At 34.5% G+C, this 20,747-nt stretch overlaps 1 protein-coding gene across 18 annotated transcripts in view; it reads left to right on the top strand.

Annotated features, from left to right (window-relative positions):
- Window positions 1-20,747, top strand: part of LOC109683367 (ERC protein 2) — a 998,591-nt gene that overhangs the window by 507,178 nt on the left and 470,666 nt on the right. For 14 of the 18 annotated variants that reach the window (XR_012436318.1, XR_012436316.1, XR_012436319.1 and 11 more), the window contains 4 exons: window positions 85-225; window positions 3,893-4,033; window positions 8,251-8,286; window positions 17,890-18,083. Coding sequence is in view for 13 of the 18 variants with exons in the window: in XM_074043977.1 (XP_073900078.1) it covers window positions 85-225; window positions 3,893-4,033; window positions 8,251-8,286; window positions 17,890-18,083 (512 nt within the window). In the remaining 5 variants the exon portion in view is untranslated. The remainder of the gene's footprint in view (window positions 1-84; window positions 226-3,892; window positions 4,034-8,250; window positions 8,287-17,889; window positions 18,084-20,747) is intronic. The other 4 variants (XM_074043983.1, XM_074043986.1, XM_074043985.1 and 1 more) reach the window with 1 other exon arrangement.

The following is a 20,747-nucleotide window of genomic DNA, read 5'->3' as shown; positions in this document are numbered from 1 at the left end:
CCTTGCCTCTTTTTTTCTTTTGTGATATGCTTTGGCATGCATTTACTGATGGGTTTGTACCACTTCTTGATGATTGACTCACAGGAGAGAATAATTGAGCGCTTGAAAGAACAGCGTGAGAGAGATGATCGGGAACGACTAGAAGAGCTAGAATCCTTCCGAAAAGAGAACAAAGACTTGAAAGAGAAGGTCAATGCTTTACAAGCTGAACTGACAGAGAAGGAGGTGAGTCTGGAAGAACAATCACAAACCCATATTCATCACAGTTTCGAGAGACTTATAGGGCTTAGGGAACCTAAGGCTTTGTACGAATACTTGGGGAGTCTGGGAATCTTTCTCTTGGAAAACTGCCTGAAGTCAAAGGAAAATATATTCTTTCATCAATGATGCCCTATGGATATCTTCTCTGTTCTGCTAACTGTATGCAGTGCAGTTCCTTGAAATTCTTTGTGTCTTACCACATTTGTGGGACTGAGAGTATTCTATGATTTTTTTCAAAGTTCCATGATCCTTTGTTTACAGATTGGTGATGATGATGATGATTATAATAACACTAGTTTATTGAGAGTCTTTATGTGCTAATTCTTGTGCTGGGAGCTTTACATTCATCTGGCTTTTCAAATGGATCACCCACCTATTATCTCCAGGTTAGGAGATGTGGCACCATGCTGTAGAAAGAAAGCTATATGCTAAATATGTCTGCTCTTCTGGATTATTATTTTTATATCCCAGTAAATAATTTAAAACTGTTTTCATGCAATAGCAAATCTAAATACAGAATATACATGCAACCTATGTTTTTATAGTAGGACAACATACTTTCAAGAAATTTCTTGCTTGGAGGTTCTGGAGAAGGTGCTTTGGGACTATACTTGCCATGCTCCAGATGATATAACCCCTTCAGTTTTCTTTTTTTCTTCTTTCCTTTTTTTTTATTTGGTGACACTGGGGTTTGAACTCAGGGCTTCACATTTGCTAGGCAGGTGCTCTTAACACTTGATCCACTCTGCCAGTACACCCTTCAGTTTCAGTTTTCTTAAGGATACTTTGGTAGAGATATGTGAGAAGCAGTCACACATATTACTTCTGCTTCCATGAGTTCTGCTTCAAAAGCCTTTCAAATGATGGGATTAGGCCCACCCAGAGTTAAGAGGTGAATCTCATTTACTTATTGAAGTCAGCTGATTGTGGCTGTTAGTCATGTCTACAGATACTTTCATAGCAACACCTAGGTTAATAACTGGGGACTATAGCCTAACCAAAATAAAGCTGGCCATCAAAACTGACAATTTAAAATTTGTAAAGAATAGCACAGAGCTGCCGTTAGCAGGGTATTTTATTTTTATTATTCATTTATTCACATGTGCGTACATTGTTTGGGTCATTTCTTCCCCCTTGTCCCCCACTCCCACAATCTCCCCAGCAACCCCCCTCGCTTCCAGGCAGAATCTGTTCTGCCCTTACCTCTAATTTTGTTGAGGAGAAGACATAAAAAAGACAAAGTGTTTTTGCTACTTGAGTTAAGAATAGCTATACAGAGAGATTTCTAGCATTGTTTTCAGGTACAAATGTGTTACAACCCAAGTTGATTCATCTCTAACTGATCTTTTTTTTTTTTAATTTTTATTTTTTTATTATTCACATGTGCATACAATGCTTGGGTCATTTCTCCCCCCTGCCCCTACCCCTCCCTTACCACCCACTCCGCCCCCTCCCTCTCCCCTCCACCCCCTCGATACCCGGCAGAAACTATTTTGCCCTTATTTCTAATTTTGTTGTAGAGAGAGTATAAGCAATAATAGGAAGGAACAAGGGTTTTTGCTAGTTGAGATAAGGACAGCTATACAGGGAGTTGACTCACATTGATTTCCTGTGCATGTGTGTTACCTTCTAGGTTAATTCTTCTTGATCTAACCTTTTCTCTAGTTCCTGGTCCCCTTCTTCTATTGGCCTCAGTTGCTTTTAAGGTATCTGCTTTAGTTTCTCTGCATTGAGGGCAACAAATGCTAGCTAATTTTTTAGGTGTCTTACCTATCCTCAGATCTCCCTTGTGTGCACTCGCTTTTATCATGTGCTCAAAGTCCCATCCCATTGTTGTGTTTGTCTAACTGATCTTTATGCTGGTTCCTGATCCCCTTCTCGTGTTGACCTCTGTTGTTTTAAGGTTTCTATATTAGTTCCTCTGGAGTGGGGACATCAAACGCTTTCATGTTTTGGGTTTTCTACCTATCCCCATACCTCCTGTGAGTATTCTCCCCTTGTCATATGACCCAAGTCCAACAACATTGCTGTATTTGCCCTAGATCTAAAGTCCGCATATGAGGGAGAACATACAATTTTTAGTCTTCTGAGCCTGGCTAACCTCGCTCAGAATGATGTTCTCCAGTTCCATCCATTTACTTGCGAATGATAGGATTTCATTCTTCTTCATGGCTGAGTAAAATTCCATTGTGTATAAATGCCACATTTTCTTGATCCATTCGTCAGTGCTGGGGCATCTTGGCTGTTTCCATAACTTGGCTATTGTGAGTAGTGCTGCAATAAACATGGGTGTGCAGGTGCCTTTGGAGTAACCTGTGTTGCATTCCTTTGGGAATATCCCCAGGGGTGGGATTACTGGATCATGTGGCAGATCTATGTTTAGAGTTTTAAGAAGCCTCCAAATTTTTTTCCAGAGTGAGCAGGGAATTTTAAATTTAGTTGGGTGATAGTACGTCTTTACTATAACAAAATGACTGGATTATAAGATCCTTTATTATCTCTATGGGAGTAATATTGTAAAGAGCATTCAAAACAGTTGTAGTCCTGGGTTTGAGACTGGTATCTGCTTGGTATTAAGACTGGTATCTTAATAGCTTGGTAACTCTTGACAAGGCACTCAACTAATGTGAGCTTCAGTTGCCTGAACTGAAAAATGAAAATGGCTGACCTGTCTCTCAGAGAGTGGTTAGGAGCACCTTACTGGCTGACCTCCATCAGGATCATTCCAGTGCCCATGCAGCAGTCTTGCATAATGTAGTAGGTGACATCATTACTCACTGAGGGGCCACTCTCTTCTTAGTATCCTCCTATGTGTTGCAAACGAATGACAACAAAGTGTACACTGCTTGATTTCAGGTGAAACTGGAACATTTTAATAGTAGATGTTACTGTCCCTTGCATATTTGGTAATGAACATGACCCATCTAGGTAGTTAATGTTGTTCAGAGATATATGTAAATTTTTATTTCTCAGTTTTTAGAATTTATACTATACAAGGAACCTCTTGGTTTTTGACCTGGTTCATAGAACAATATAGGTCACCCCATGTCTAAGTTGGGGAGCTCCATTATATTCATAGAATTTGGATTACATAAAATGTATTTTACTCTAATTTTAAAATAGGTTTATCTTTGATTTTCCAGAAGACATATGGGAAACTTGTGATTATTGTTTTCTGTTAAAGAAATGGAATTTGATAAAAATTTAGTAGACTGTTTCTTTTATAATTGATTCGTCCTTGGTGGGTGAAGTATTAAAGTCATATTTTCTTTCATATTGTCTCAGAGTCTGTATGATCTAACAATACATATAAAAAAAAGATTCCCAGTGTCTGTTCTACCAGGACATGTAAAGACCACCTTGAGACTTACATCATTAGCATGAATTTGAGAAGTGAAAAGCACATTTACTGACCACACCATTTGGTCACATTTGATTCTTCTGCAATTAGATCCTGCACTGTTCTGTGAACTGGCCAACTTTAATTTCCTGGCCAGAGCTGACATTGTTACCTTAGTAAGGCTATATTTACTGTTTCTGTCTAATGCATATTTTAATGCTATGTATAGAATCAAAGTATTGCTAGGAGAAATTGCAGTGTTTTACTTAACTAGCATTCTTTTTCTTTCAGTCTAGTTTAATTGACCTCAAAGAACATGCATCTTCATTAGCCTCTGCAGGACTGAAAAGGGACTCCAAATTAAAATCTCTAGAAATAGCCATCGAACAAAAGAAAGAGGAATGTAGCAAATTGGAAGCACAGCTAAAAAAGGTAAGTGAAGTCTAAGAAAAAACATGCTCATTGTAAGATAAATTTATAAAATGGGAAAGAAACATTTTTCAAAAGAAACAAACTCCTTATCTTTTGCTGTCTGCTGATAAAAGAATTAATTAAACATTGTTAACATTATTTGTAAGAAGTCTGCATCAAATCTGTCTGTGAACCTAAAAAATTATCTTAGGTTTCCTATCTAAAGAAAACTTGAAAAATAGAGAATAGTAGCAGCAGTGAAAAATATTTTTAAAAAACTGCCGTTACTCTCTGGGCAAATCTCAACTATCAAAAAAAGATAGTTTACAAAAAAGCAAAGAATCTAGGGGTCCCATTATACTTTGATAAGCTTTTACTACTTTCAGAAGTAGGTCAGTTTTTGTTTTAGAACTTTACAAAAGTTTACCTGTCAACGTTAAATTTCTTGAAGTTCATCAAAGTAGTCAAGTCCCTAGCATATTTGTAGAATGACTATACTGCACCAAAATGGCTTTCTTACTGTTTAAGAGAGCTTGTCATTTATGGAAAGCTTTGGAAAAGAAAGCAGGATCTTTACATTGTGGCATTCACATGTCTTCTCTGACCTGGACATCTTGTGGAGTGGAGTGCATTTCCAGTCATGCGTTGTTCCTTTGACTTTTTCCCTATGTTGTTCGGTTCGTCTGCACATTGTTCACATAAAACTCATAACGTTATGAGTTTAAGCATTTTGTTTCCCTTTGACAACTTATAAACGTATTCAAAAGAGATGATAAGAATCTAAACATTCAAAATTCAGCATATAATAAGATTTGGCTGTATATTATTTTATAGCACTCTAGAATGAGGATTTATTAGCTATAGTTGTGAAAATAAATGACACCGATGGCCAGGGATGTGAAGTAATCACATATCTATGGGGAAATTATTCTGGATGTTTAAAGTTTTAATATACTACTTTATATGATACAATATATGACTGAGATGTGACTATTTTGTGCTCACTACATAGGAGTTTAGGAAATTGTCATGAGAAATTTCACACTAAGGAAGCCTATTTACTAACACAGAAAAAGATAAGTATGCAAACCTCTTTAAAACAAAATGTCAAAAAAATCTATATGGCAAAATCTGTTTCACAGTCCACTCAATATCTCTCTTATTTCAAGCAATATTTCGTAAAGGAGAAATCTTGAATAGTAAATAAGAGTTTAAATTGCCCATTTGAGGGTATTTAAATGGAAATTGACTTGTATATTTATGCATTGAGGGCATGAAATACATTCTTAACACATATATTAATGTGTTCTAAAGCATGGTATACATGCATGTCCATATCAAGAAATTAATCTAAGAAATATAGTTTTTAATGAAACAGTTTATTGATTATATGGCATGCTCAAAGATAACTTTTTAAAGGGACAAATTCACCCTATGGTGGTCCTCTGCATGAATTTACCTTAGTTTCAGCATGCTGAGTGTGAAAGGAGGACCTCAAATAGACCCTCCTGGACTTGAAAGGTACCCGCTGTCAACTCTGGTGAGCTCTCATGGAAATCAGAGCACCCCACTTATGATTTCTGCAGATACATGCTCATCACCCCCTTTTTAGTGTAAGCCAACCATGGAATTTGAAATCCTCTTGTAATTAAAAGGAAAAGATCCACATTTTGATGCTTGGAGTTTTCATGTACATGATTAAAGTTTATGGTTAGTTTAATAAATCAACATCTATGCAATTCAGTATAGTTTCCTTCAACATAGCTGTGGTTTGCCCAAGAGATCACTTACAGTGTGTGTTTTCCTTAGACTCTCAGGTAGACACCATTTACTGGAATTCACAGACCAAATCCTGTAAACATTTTAGTATGACTCCTGACAGCATTTTAATATTCTATAATGTCACAAAATTTGTAGTGACAAATATGGTTGTCTTAATATAAAGGAATTTTCTAATTTATGAAAAATAACTTATTTCTAAGTATTTATATAATCTTTGCATATACTGTCTCTTAAATGTGTGGTACAGTGAGTTTAAATAAGGTACTGATAATTTAAATATTTTTATACCTAACCTGAAGCTTCTATGTTGTTATTTTTGACTGTCTAGCAGTAACTAAATTCAAAAGTTAAAAAAATATTCAGTAGTCTTTAATTTTTGCTAATAAATAGTTCTGTAAAAACCTCAAGTACCCATCACCTTAAAAAGAATTGAGATCAACATGAAATATTTGAAAATATTAGCCAATAGTATGTGAATATACATATAAACACATCATTTACTCGTGGGAAAATAAGCAACTATAAAAACTTAGGGAGTGTCTGGGTCTCCTTTTAAATAAAAGGGTGTATGACTTATGAATTAAATATGAAGGTTTACTAAATGAAAGCTGAAAACATAGTAGTTTTATTATATCATAAATGCACCATAAATTCCAGTGGAATTTTGCTCATGTTTTGCAGATGTCCAGGTATTTTTGCCCGTATATTCTACACAACATCGTAGATGTGTTTAATTGAACAGAAATCTTATCTGCCAGTGACAAAAAAAATCCCAACAGTGATTTTGACCTGTTTTTGTCTTACTAACAATGCTTGGCATTGATAAACTGAGTTTTTACATAAAAGTTTGTGGAGAACATTCATATACATAGTCACTTTTCACCCTTCACTCTTTTGACTTCAGATACTTTGTGATAAGAAATGGTTATTGGCAGAAAAGGAACTATCCTTTTCGCAGTCTATCTCACCTCTTAAAAAATGATAGGCTGGGCGCTGGTGGCTCACTCCAGTAATCCTAGCTACTCAGTAGACAGAGATCAGGAGGATCGCGGTTCGAAGCCAATCCAGGCAAATAGTTCCTGAGACCCTCTCTCGAAAAAAACATCACAAAAAGGGCTGGCAGAGTGGCTTAAGGTGACCTGAGTTCAAACCCCAGTACCACCAAAAAAAAAAAAAAAAAAAAAATTCAAATGTGGGGAGATCTTTATTGGTATTAATGAGGCTGATTAAACAATGCTAACCAAATAATGCATAGTTGCTAGTTATGAGCAGACTTCATAATTCAGTGCCTCCATCTCTGTTTAGACACTCTGATGTTAGAAAGAACATGATTATTGATGTATCTTTCAGAAGTTTTTTGAAGTTCAAGATGAAGTTAATTGACCTATAGGCCTAGAAATAAATTGAGAAGCAACAGCAATGCAGAATGCTATCATTTATGCTCCTCAGTAATTTTCCTATTAATATCATATTGAAGAGGGCTTTTTCTTTATTTTTTTTAACTATGATAAAAACCATCATTTACTTTATCCAAGCTGAAGGAACAGGAATCCCAACTCTTAAAGGGCATGTCTCAGCTTAAAGCCAAGTAATAGTTTCTGTAGTATTTCATCTTCTACACTTTGATGTTAAACTACAAATTAATGGTTCAGGTATTTAAGAAATATAACTTTAGGGTACTACATAAAATAATATTCAATACATTTAAATCTCTATGCAAAATTGACAGGGGACCATTCCAGATTCTAAATTAGCACTTGGGACACAATAGAGTATTTGGAAATTATATATGTTTTATTAATTATGAGCTAACAGTAGAAACTGATAATGGACAGTGGGCAAATACCATATTGTGGTTCCCTCTACTCTTCCTATTGGCTTAAAGTTTTCTTTACTCATTTAAGGTAATTTGATAATGTATTGCTTACTGTTATTTTGCTATTGCTAAATTTCCATTTGTTAATCTCTATTTTTTGAAGTTTGACTGAATAGAAAATTCAGGCTTATGCTAATGTAAAGGAGAAGCTATAAATTCATTGATAAGATTTAATTAATCTTTTATTATTACCGTCTTTGAAGTTCAGGTAATACATTGTGGGCTTGGCCGAAAGTACTTCTTCTGATTAGTTGCTGGAGGCCTCACTTCATGTATCATCAAAAGTGGACAGCTTTCTTTATTTCATGGGTTATTTAACTTGAGAAAGGGAAAGTAACACAAACCTTAAATTTCTTATTCCTGCTATTCATTTTTAGGAGCCAAAGTCAACATTTATATTTCCCTAGAGCCTCTCACTTTCACTGTGGAATGTTTAGAAACTGAAATTTCTTCTTTTTTTTTTTTAAGACCAGTTCATTTGTGCAAATGCACTGGGTTTGTTGAGCTAATGCTGTTTTTCTGGATCTTTCCTTCTTTCCCTGTCTGTGCTTCACAATGCCTGCCCAACTTTGCAATGTAGCAAGCTGAGCAGTTGTTCAATCAGATGTACAACCCAGTAAGTTATTTCTGAAAGTTCCCGCTGTAACATATCAAAGCATGAGGATCCACTGATCACATGTCACAGTATGCCATACTGGGGAGGTTTTGAAAATATTTATTAGTCTCTTCCCATTTCCGTCCTGTCAAAAGAGATGACCTGTGCAGAGGGCATTGCCATTTCTTTTGAAATTTAAAAATTTAGAGATCAAGGAAATAGTGCCAGCTCAGATATTATCTTCTTCCTAACTTCCACTCTAAGGGTGTAAGAGAAACAAAAGTCAGTTGAAGACCTAGGCTCATAGAAGCTTCCTCAGATCCTTTAAACACAGACTTAATATGCCCAGAGGGGTAACATTTGTAAAAGAGTACAATGTATGTTGTATCCATAAGCTGTATGTTAAACTGGGTTTAGATTTAAAAATAGGGCTATATTTTGAGACTGATAAGTGCCTAACAATATTGTAGGTTTTATAAGTGTTAAAAATATGTCATCAGGCTAAGGATAAGTCACAATCTCCTAATAACAGATAATAGGAATTCTGATTATAAGTTAATTGTGTATAAAAAATAGGTAACTACTAAAAAATTTGTAAAATGGCCTAGTTGCTGCCACTAATTTTTCTTATCCTAATGAAATGTGTGCATTTCTTTGAGGCATTTTGTTTCTTTAGTTTATTTATAAAAAAAAAAAAAAACCAGAAGGATTTTTTTTGTTTTGTCAACTCAAGTGGTTTACTGGGAGATATATTACATAAAGGTGGCTAGAATTTATCGTTTGCAGATGTAATTTGTTCTGTGATATATTCTAATTATCTCTTACTTACCGGTTCCCATCATGGGAAAAGGAAAGGGTATGGATAAAGGAAATAACTTAGCAAGTTTTTGTTTCTTAAGCCATTTCTCCAGGGTACATACAGCATGGCACTTAATTAGATTCAGCCCTTCATTCTTCACAACAAATTCTGTTTTTGCAAATACAATTCTTCATATGGATTTTAGCAGAGCAGCAGAAATAACCAATTCAAGTCCCTTTCCCTTCACATTTGAATGGAAGTGCTGATAACTAGGCTCAAGGCAGTGGAGAAGGGAAGAAAGACAAAATTGGAATGTCTTCAAGCTTGAAATTTTACCCTGGGCAGCTTTAGATAGTTTTAAAGAGGTACAAAGTAATCTCTCTGAAATTGTTTCATAGTTACCAGTTAGAGACAGGAAGGAAACCTCCTTGAGCTGTGTTTGGTGCATAAAGAACAGAGGAGGATTGCTTTGTTCTGCAGCAGAAGAAATTTCCTGGTACCATAGTAAGAATTCACTGTCCCCATCAGTGTAGGTAGGATTAAAGAAATAGCTGGATTAAGTTTTAGGCCATTTTCAGAGATCTTGATGACGTGACATTGTCACCTTTTTCTCCATGTTAGCCCAGTGAAGGGTTTCTAGTTTGCAAAAGCAAACTCTAGTCTTTAGGAGACTAATTCAAAAGTCCTTGACTGACTTTCCTCCCCATGTTAATTGGCTGAGCCACTGGTTTGGCATCCTGGAAGTATAGCCAACTCTCATTATTTTAACTCCCTGTCTGTAGATAGTCTCACTGTCCAGTTCTTTTTTGGACTGATAGGAATGCAGCATCATGGATTTTTCTATCCTTAATTGTCTCTTTAAAAATGACTATGTTTTTCCTAGTGTTAAAAGTAATATATGGCCACAGTAGAGCATTTACAAAAGTATTAGGAGGATATAAGGAAAACAATAGGATGTCTCACTACAGATAATCATGAGAGACACTGATACCTTTTTGTTGTTGTTGCTGTTCTCTTCTCCCTTCTCTTTTCTTCTCTCCTACTTCTTTTCTCCTTTTTTTCTTTCTTTTCCTTATTCAGTACTCTATTTCTTTTCATCAAGTTGTGTTATTTAGTCAGTTTTTTAACCTTTTCTTTTTACAATAGATCGTTAAAAAATTCTCGTAAATAACTATACACTTTTAATGATTATATACTATTGTACTGTATTTATTCATTATTTATTCCAAAATGTTGGTAATTTCTTCTCTCCTTTTTTTTGCCAGTATTACCTGTAATGCTTTGAAAAATGTCTTTCTATATTAGTTTCTCCACATTTCTTTTTATCATAGAATGAATTTCTGGGCTAGTGATTTATAAAATTTTCAGATAGTTTCTGATCCTGCTGTGTTGCATTTCAAAGAAATTCTGCCAATGCACACCAGTCTATCATGGATTAAATGTGGCCTTTGGGCCACACCCTGACCCACGTCAAAAATTGTTATTTTACATAACTTGTAAAATGCTTATGTGGATTTTTTTTGCTTTTGAATCTTATTATCTTTAATTACTAATGAGGTTTATATTTTAAATACATTTATTAGCTCTTAATGTTTTTCTTCTGTTCATTGTTTCTTCAGGTCATTTAAGTTCTTGTCTTTGAGTTCGCTGGTTTGTTCATTGGTTCATGTGAGTTATTCAATGCTTTTTGTAGAACTTTTTCAGATTTGTGGCAATCTTAGTTAACTTTTAATCTTTTATATATAGAGGCAACTGCTTTTGAGTTCTTGACCTGTGTTTCTCTTTAGGATTCCCTCATTGCCTTTATTCTTTCAGGTCATTCTCACCTATACTTAAATTTTTATATATATTTTTTTATCCATTTATTCACATGTGCATGCATTGTTTGGGTCCTTTCTCCCCCCGCCCCTTATATATTATTTTTATATTAATTTCCTATATTTAAATTTTTTGGATGTTACTTCTTACATCACTGAAACCCTCTCTCCATCTTTATTATTTATTTTGGTTAATGTTGCGAGGTGAAGTTTTAACTATATTTGTCTAAATTATCAACTCCTTTTACTCTACCAAGATCTTTATATTGCTTTTATGTCTGCTAAGCTCTTATAAGGATAAATGTCATAGTTTCTGAGCTGCTGTTCAGTTTTTATCATTATCTCTTGTTTTTTTGGGGGTCAAGATTTCAATTATTGTGGCTTTATGATATTTTGAAACATCTAGTGGAACAAAGTCCATCTAACTTTTTCTGCTTTCACTTTGTCTTGTTTTGTTTGAAGGCCTTTAGTCTTTCATTTTCTATCCTCATTTTAAATGAATTTCAAGATCACTTTGTCAATTCAAAACAATTGTTCATGATTTTAATTTGAACTCTATGTTCATTTTATACAATGCTAGAATGTTGATATATTTCCCGTATTATTTCTTCCTGTCTGCAAATTTGATACAGCTTTTATTTATTTCAGTTTGTTTTTTAAAGTTTTTGCATTTTCATATTATAGGCATGTGATAGTTCTGTTTTTTTTTTTTACTCCATATGTATACATTGTTTGGGCTTCTGGGAGTATCTGCCTTTTTTTTTTTCTTTTATTCATATGTGTGTACCATGTTTGGGTCATTTCTTTTTAAAGCATTGCTACATGTCTAATTTTTAAGCTGCTATTGTGAATGATACATTTTTCCTTTTATTTTCTAACCAGTTATTGGTACCTAATCTTATATGTTTATTTTGAATATGGCCACCCTCACATTTTTGGTGAGTTATACTGTAGTTGCTTTTGTTACATAAGAAAAATTTACAGTCAGTCCTATGTCTGTCATTCTTTACTCAGAGAAAAAAAGGATTAAGCTTTAAAGTCTTCCTGAAAGATTTTTTTCCCTAGTAGTAGAAATAAACCTTTTAGCTTTTTTTCTCCTTTTTCTCTAGGCACTTCATTGTACTAAGTGATATTCTAATGCCATTTCTTAGGAACCAAAACTTTTGCCTTTGAATCCTTCTTATTTCTTATAATAGTAACCGTTCTGCAAACACTGTGCAAGTTATCCTCATTGAGTCCTTTTTCTTCCCTTAGTTCTTAATTCTAGACAAATAATACAGTTTTATCATCAATTTTGAATACCTTTTTTTGCTGGAGCCCTCATAGTTATTGTACTGGAGATGATATCCAGAAGTCTTTCATAAAATTTTAATAAATCTTTAGACCTTCCAGGCCCCTTAATTTAGTGCTGTGCAGAATATATATCCCCATTGCTATGGCATTGGGGGCAACCTTGCTACTGGTCAGGGTGCTCTTGAGGCCCCTGTGATGTGTCCCCCACACAAGTTCCCTACCACTGTTCTTTGAAATCTCATCTCTTCTCAACACACCTTTTGCAGAGCTCAGATTTTACTTAAGGATTTACAAGCAAAAGACCAAGCATTTTTCCATTCCAGAGAGACAGAGAAAAAAGGGTCTTGTTAATGTTTAGTGAATTCTTCCTGATTTATATGTCATTATAGGACTGTATAATTCCAGAAACATGATGGGCTGAATTAGAAGTGCTTTCATTTCATTTCATTGTTTAGGCTTAGTGGTTTCCTTTTATGATTTTTTAAGCTTACTTATGAAAAGTATTTAATTCACTGTTGAACCAATATTCCCTGACAGAGTTGAAAATTACAACTATTTAATACATAATTCAGGATACCACATGCAAACACATGCACATACAAAAGCAGACACCCTACAATCAATGCAGTCTTTCTACTTCTAAAGAACTCAAATAATATTTAGAATAACACTAAAGATTTGAATTTCCATGTTTTGTTTGAGAACATGTAGGTAATTACCTCTGTTCTCTATATAGCTAATTTTAGGAAATTCCACAGTTAAAAAGCATTACATTAATAATTACATTTTAGTTTGAGGGGATCCTAACATGTTCTAAGCATATAGTTAGGTCTTTTTATTTTTTGTGACTTTGACAAAAATCATTTTAAGTATTTGTTTATACTTATTTGTACATATTCCATTTGACTTATGTATGAAAAGAAATTTCTTTTGATATGATTTTTAATATACAAATTGTGAATATGCTGTATGTAGTTTGCTTAAGTTATGAGATACTAATTTCCTTTAAAGTAAGGAAGTATAAGATTTTAAGATTTGTCATTACTAGTTTCCAAATGTTTATTTAGGCTCAGTTATTATGCCTGGTATTAATTCATTTTATTCAAAATGAAATTCAAATTTTATATTATGTTGTAGTTCTGTAATCACCCTTGGAAATTTTAATAAGTAATATTTTGCTCATAACAGAAAATTATGTGGAAATTGCTACTTTTTTTAGAAGATTTAAATCAGATGCAATGTCTAAAATAGTTTATCTCCCTATTCTGTGATATGAAAGAAATGTTAAGAGCACTGTCACTGAGCCCTCAGCCAGCAAAGGGCTGCAACTGAGAATCATATTTTTAATGCATAAATTTAGGAAATTACTGCTAAAGTTCAGAAGCTGCAGGGAGGAAAATCAACAGATTCATTATATAACAATCTGCTTATACTTTATGGTCATGACTAATCATTTGATTATTTTGAGGGAAATGATTTTTTTAGTAAAATTGTTAGGGCCCATTTCAAAGGGAAGTGTTATATAACATTATAATTGAGTCTTCCCTGCCTTGTATCACAGCAGGTTTCTGGACCAAAGTTAATATTTTCATTTCTAGACATCTGGAATGATGAACTAGTATTTTACCGAAAATAATCAGTGACTAAACTTTATAAGATTAAGCACAAATAAACTTGAGATGTGTGATTTTAATAGCTCTCAGCCCCAATTTTATGTCCTTTTCTAATTGTCTGTTTTTCTGGAAGATGCTTCAGAGTTGCTCTAAAAGTTTCAGAAATATTTTGAGGCAGAAGCAGATAGCCAGATTTGCCTTTAAATTGACCTATGTAATTAGCAAATTTAAACCTCTCCTTTAGCCACTTTTTGTTTCTTTCCTTTGATTTAGGTATGATATTAATTTTCAGTTTTACCTTGTTTCTTGCTATAGTTCTAATTTCTTCCATTAAGATAACTGCTAGGTATTTTAGTGTACTATTGTTTCCCAAGATTCGTCTTTGTGCTTGATCCTGGCTTTCCAAGTCAGTTCATACGAAAATGCTAAGGCTGGCCCACATCAGTGAGGCTTCCAGTGTTGCTTTGATTATTCCCATTTGTGGGGAAATTTCCTTACACATGAAAATACAAGATACATAATCTGAAGACCCCAAAAACTCGCTGATCTGGTAGTAATAATAGACATTTCTGTCTATTTCCAGGTTCCTGGTTAAAAGCTGACCTAAAATATCAAGAAATATTTTTAGGTGAGACAGAATGAGATACATGAATTTGCTTTTAAACTGATCTATTTAATCAGCAAAGTTAAATCATTACATTAAGAAAAGAATAGTTATTCATAATCTGTTGGTTTTAATGACTGGTAGTATGTTCTTGAAAATGACAATGTTCTTGGCCATATTCATGATAAAAAAATCCTGAAAAACAGAAATCCATACTAACCTGCATCTTAAGAGCTATAATTTTGCCTAATGAAAATGGGGAGACATAGTTGGTTTTCCCTAGAAGAATGGAATAGGCAAGTACCTCTTACATGAGGGAGCTAATTTCAAACCAACAGATCACAGATCCTTAAGAGGAAATAATTGCTGTGGATTTTCACTTTTAATCTTGAATAGTTTAAAATGATTTCATGTTAGGAATTTGTTGTGATAATGATTTATTGAAATAAATATTTTTTTCTGCAGTGTCTAAGATACATTAAGCTAAATCTGTTACCTGCTTTTTATCAGAGCTTCTAGTCCAGATTAAAGAACTCTTGGCATAATTTGTGAAGGCATGGTACTGCCTAAATATGAATAAAATGGTTCCTTCCTTCCATTTTAGGGAGATTATGGCCTTAGTATCTTGAAGGAAGCATTGACTTTATAAACTCAGTTTCTTTCTATGCATATACCCCTGTCTGTGGATCTCACTAGTACACACTCATGCTATAATGAATGGTTAAAAACTTAAACCTATCCTCTGAAAACCTTATAGCTTTTATTCATTTTAAAAGGAATTATTAATGCAAGTATTATCTGATAGACATAAGCCAGCTATAAACTTGACAAGGGTCATTATTTTAATAACATGGCCTGACTTCAATGTCACGTGAGGTCATCATTAGTGGTCTACATTTGGCATATTCCCTAGACATTCTCTGAACACCCTGTGAATCCTTTAAGCATGCTCATTTAATTGGATTGAAAAGATTATGAACCCATTTAAATTCACCCAATGTTGAGAAGTGGCCTTCAATTATTATCTTCTGGATCTAAAACAAGGAATGTGCTTACATACTTACCACTAGCAGACTGCTTTCTTTGTAAAACTATCAGGGAGACTTCTTTAAGAAGTACGTAGTATCTTGTTGATGAAAATTAAATAAACCTATTAAATTAGCTACATAACAAGCCCTATTTCTGGGTTTGCGTTTTATAAAATAATACCCCATTAAAAACACAGATGAATAATATCTCCCATGTTTTTTTATTTCATAGTTTTCACTGTCCTTAAAAGGTTAACTCATTCGTCTGTGGACATAAGATACATAGATTTAGAATCTGAGTCTCACAACTGCTAATCCTGTACCCACTTATTAAAAATAATTATAATAATAATCTTAAGAATGAAAACAACCAAAATAAACCATGGTAGCTAACTGCTAACTTTTTGTGAACCTTTACAAATCAGAGCTGTGAAAGGAATTTCCACTGTAGATAAACAGACAACCAAAGTATGTCGATTCATTTGTTTTTTAATGTTTCTACCTGCTTATTACTTAACTCACTAATTCTTTTTTAATTCCCTAATGTCATTGATTGTACAGTTTGAGAAAAGTCATGAGAAGATACTTAGTTGCCATAGAATAATGGTAACATAGTATAAAAAATAGAAGAGAGGTTAGTGTGAAGTGTTTTTTTTTTAGTTACTTAAAAGCTATATTTTTAATAATTTTCTATCACAAAAGTATTGAGTTAATTTTTATTATCATAAATAGAATTAGCTATATAGAGTAGTTGCTTTCTTTTAAAATATATTGTCTGTTTTACTTTTTTAAAGTACAGATTAGGATATTTAAATATTCATTACTTTAAAATGAAATTATCAGATGTATAAAATCCTAAAAGCATATTAGCTCAGATTTCTCTTTCAGATTATTTTAATTATACTGAAAAAGATCAATAATCTATTACAATAAAACCCAGGGTCCATACTAAATAAAAATAAATGTTTTCTGCAATAGGTTGGTAAAATAGAATGAGCCAATTTCTGATAGTATGTTGAACTGTTATAATTTTCCCAAGTTCTTTTACATAGCTTCATTTGTTTCTTAAACAAGGAATTCTTAAAGAACATGAAAGCAAATTGTTCCCCTTTTATCCTCATGCTTAAATAATATGTTACATGCAAAAATATTTTACAAATGATTTTGCCATAATCAAGAAATTTATTTTATTTGTACTAATTTTTGAATTTCTTTCTACTAAATCATTGCAAAGATCACCACCCTTCTAACAGTAGTATTAGTATTAACTTTTCTAGCATGCATGATTCATTGACACCACAGTAGGCTGTAGCTTGCTTGCCTTATTTTTTTCCCTGAAATTGAAAAGAAAAAGTGTATAAAAGCACAACGAACATCTGCTCTACATAGCAACACAGCAGAACAACTTAAGTCCTAATAAATTGTTAACATTTTATTTCTTCACACGTGGACTTTGGAGATACATACATAAGACTTCTCTGAACTTTGTATGTTGAATGTGCACTGTTGTTAAACTACTTGTTTTTTCCCTGCCTGCTCTTTGAAGAAATCAATTAGGAATAATGGGAAACAAGGGGTAGGCAAAACATTGCAGTGCAGTGTTATTTCCATCTGTCTGGGAATATTTCAGCCAAAAGTTTATTTTGGGAAAAAAAAAAGCCATAATGCATTCACACACACACAAACCACAAATACTTTGGCTGCAAATTATTCTGCAGTGTTGTTGCTTTTTGTTGCCTTTGTCTGTTTCTGTGTGTAAAGCTGCCACTCACCCATGCATGTGTTTGCAGATTCTTGTCTGTGTGCTTGTTCATGAATTAGCTCATCCTTCTCATGGTTTAGAGGTTAAACTTATTCAAGAGAACAAGGATTTATGGGTATGACTGTTGGCCAGAAAGCCCTTTCTCACTTTGGAATCTTCCTGCCAAACTACATCTGGTATTTCTACAGCTGATATTTCTCAGTAGGATGAAGTGCTCAATGATCAGTCAAGCAGTTTCTTACATGTTACCTGGCACTGAATATGCCCTTGATGAATCTTGGAAAACAGTTAAATAATTGTGCAGTTTCAGTTATGTGCACTGGAAATGGAAGCATTTGATCTAAATTGCCTCCTTCATTGTGAGAACTTGTCCTAGTTCTGCTTGCCAAATGAGAAGGAAGAAAGACCACAGTCTACCCTCATCTGTCCCCCAGTTAAAATAAAAGGCTAACATTGCAACAATTTGTGGAACAAAATATCAATAATAAGAGAAACTCTCCATGAGAAAGTGTAATATACTTTTAAGTCAGCATTTCTTAAGGTAGCTGAAATGTATGATTTTTCCATTTTGCCTTCTTACTAACAGAATACCCATAATTCTTGTTGGTTACCTTCTCTCCAAAGTTAATTTCTGGGCTGTTGGTGACTGTGCTATCTATTGTTCTAAATCATTGTCTTAATACATTCTTTAAAAATGTAATATTGAAGGCACATAATATTGAAGATGATTCCGGGATGAACCCCGAGTTTGCAGACCGTCTAAAACAGCTGGATAAAGAAGCATCTTACTACCGTGATGAGTGTGGCAAGGCCCAAGCAGAAGTGGACCGATTGCTGGAGATCCTCAAGGAGGTGGAGAATGAAAAGAATGACAAGGACAAGAAGATCGCAGAACTTGAGAGGTAGGTTTGAATTGTCAGTACTGAGTAACAGTGATGATTTGGTTGCCCATTTCAGGTTGAGGTAGATTTGGAATGCACATTTGCATGTTCATATTACAAGTTGGAAACAAGTTATGTATCAGGAAAAGGGCCTTATGAGAGTGATGTTGTGTTTCTGTGGAATACTAAGAGAGTAACTGGCTTTTGTTCTGAGGGATTATATACCTCTTCAATGTTTTAAGAAAATAGCAGTGGACTTTCTTGAGTGGTGTCCATGATCTAGCACTCATGCCAACAAAGTATGTAAATAATTGGGCCTTTGACTACCTGAAGCCTCATTTCCTTCCTATTAAAGTCAAACATTTGTGGTTTAGGTTTGTCATGAGCAAAATAACATGGAAGAATACAGTTGGGGGTCCTTTGCTTAAGACTGGGGAAGAGGGAGGACGTTTGCATCTTTTGGAACCTTTTGACACACCACAACAAATTCATCCTTGAGATTTATCTTTTAAGAGGATCCTGTAGCACTTGGAAAATAAATGGAAATGTGCTCCAATAGGACCTATGTGATAGCTAATTCTGTCTAAACAAGGAGGGTCATATCAGGTTCCAGAATATTTAGAGTTTCAAATAAATCAGATTCATGTTATATTCATGTGTAGTGTAGTCTCTAAAAATAAGCTTTCTATAAGGGAAGAACTTTCTAAATAATCTTATATAACTCTGTAACCTCCACATTGGTTCAGCAATAAGGCAGAATTTGTCTTTTTCCTAAATTCAGTTCATATGGAAGAAGTCAGCAAAATTTGAATAGATCAGTGAATGTTTGCCAGCTCTGATTGAGACACTTGTGAGGCCCTCAAAGGCATATGCAGAGGAGCTGTCTGTGATTTTGCGTAAAGATAATAGGATTTTGTGAAAGAAAGCCCTGGGTTCAAATTTTGCACCTGCTTTGGACCAGCTGTGTGGCCTTGGATCTTGTTAAAAGTGAGTCTTTAACAGCCTATTAAAATGTATCATGCTTTTTTGCAATCACCTAGTCCTCATGTAAGGTGGGAAGCATATATAATTATGAACACTTGAATGTTAAAACAAATAAATTCTCAATTTTAATTGGCTCAGTACTAAATGGGCAGGTGATTCCCAATATAATTCCAGCAACATTTTCAATATAGGTTTTCATATATTCAAGCACCAAATTAGTATTTATTTTAGTAATCTTAGTATTAGTTTGGTGATAATCTGATTAAGTTTGATTTAGTGTGACTAATCTTAGCAATTAAAACAAGGAACTCCTTTTTTTTTCCTTGGGTAATATACAAATTAAAATCCTTAAGGGCTTTATTTTAATTTTAAAATGTTCTGCCAGCCTACTGGTTCTTAAAAAGCTGGGAACATTGTTGATTTTAGCTATATCTATTTACATGGCTATTCTGGAATTACATTTAGGACCACAATTTCTCTAAAAAGCTAGCATGGGTTTGCAGAAAAGTTATGCCCCTGTCTTATTTATTGGTGAGAAAATAGACCTTTGATAAGTTGAATGACCTTTTGGCTCTGTGGTCAGAAGAAGAAAACTATAATATAGGTTTGTGGACTCCTACTCTGATGCTCTGAGAAGCAGCAAGCCCTATGACAGCTGTCCTAATCATAATAATACCGATAATGACAAGAGTAATTGTAACCACAGCAATAAACTCTCTCTATATTTTATGCTCACCATGTGCGGTACTCTGCTAAGCACTCGACTTGCAGTATTGTATACTAGTTAATCTTACCTGCAACACAAGAACCATCATGACCCCCATTTTATGTATGAGTTATACGAATTAAGTAGCTTTCATAAGGTTATAGAGCTCATAAGAAACAAAGCTGGAATTTGAATCAGGACTGAAAAGCAATCCTTTTCACCAATCGACTAGCAGATGCTAGTCCAGTAGCACTGAGCAGTCAGTCATGCAGCCAACTAAGAGCCCTCCCTGAGCAGGCATTGTGGTCTGGCCACAAGAGACCTGCCTCTTCTTTATTGGCATTTGTGAGGGAAAGTGATGGGTCCCATGTTTAGAAGGCATTTTTCTACACTAAACCAGCTCCCCAAACTGTAATTGAAAATCAAGATCAGCTACAATAAACATTTACATTTAACTAGCTTAATTATCTAGTTGGACAAACAGGTCTTAGCTGGACACTATTGCCACTAAATCATCAAGAATATTCACAGTTTTATTTCTTCAATATGGAATGCATTAAAGCAGCAGTGATTTTTACAGGCATTTATCTTTATGTACTTTCTGCACATTTTCTTTATCTCTGCATTTGCCTCTCCTTAAAGCTGATGCCTCCCAGGCACTGTAATTCATAAAACGTGTGCTGGGACTTGACTCTGTCCCAGGTCTCTGCCTGCCTGTGTCTTGGGTCCAGCAGCAGAAAATAGTCTGGGAAATGTCTGAGCCTGAGCCCTGAGAAGGCGGGGGGTGGGGGGATGTGGAGACCAGGAGGGTGTGTCTTGAGAAAAGTAGGGCTCAGCCTTGGCTTGCCTTTCTGAAGCATTATCTGCTGGGCTACATGTATATTCTGACCAAAACATCTTCCTTGAGTTGTCAGGCAGCCTTTTTTCACATTGGGCAGTATCTCCCACTTGTTGTCTTCAACTACAAAATTCATACCTCATAATGTTGGGAACCA

The sequence above is a fragment of the Castor canadensis genome, chromosome 10, assembly GCF_047511655.1.
Source record: "Castor canadensis chromosome 10, mCasCan1.hap1v2, whole genome shotgun sequence".
Lineage (NCBI taxonomy): Eukaryota > Metazoa > Chordata > Mammalia > Rodentia > Castoridae > Castor > Castor canadensis.
Note: the sequence above shows the minus strand (reverse complement) of the source record. Positions and strands in the feature narration are given on the sequence as shown.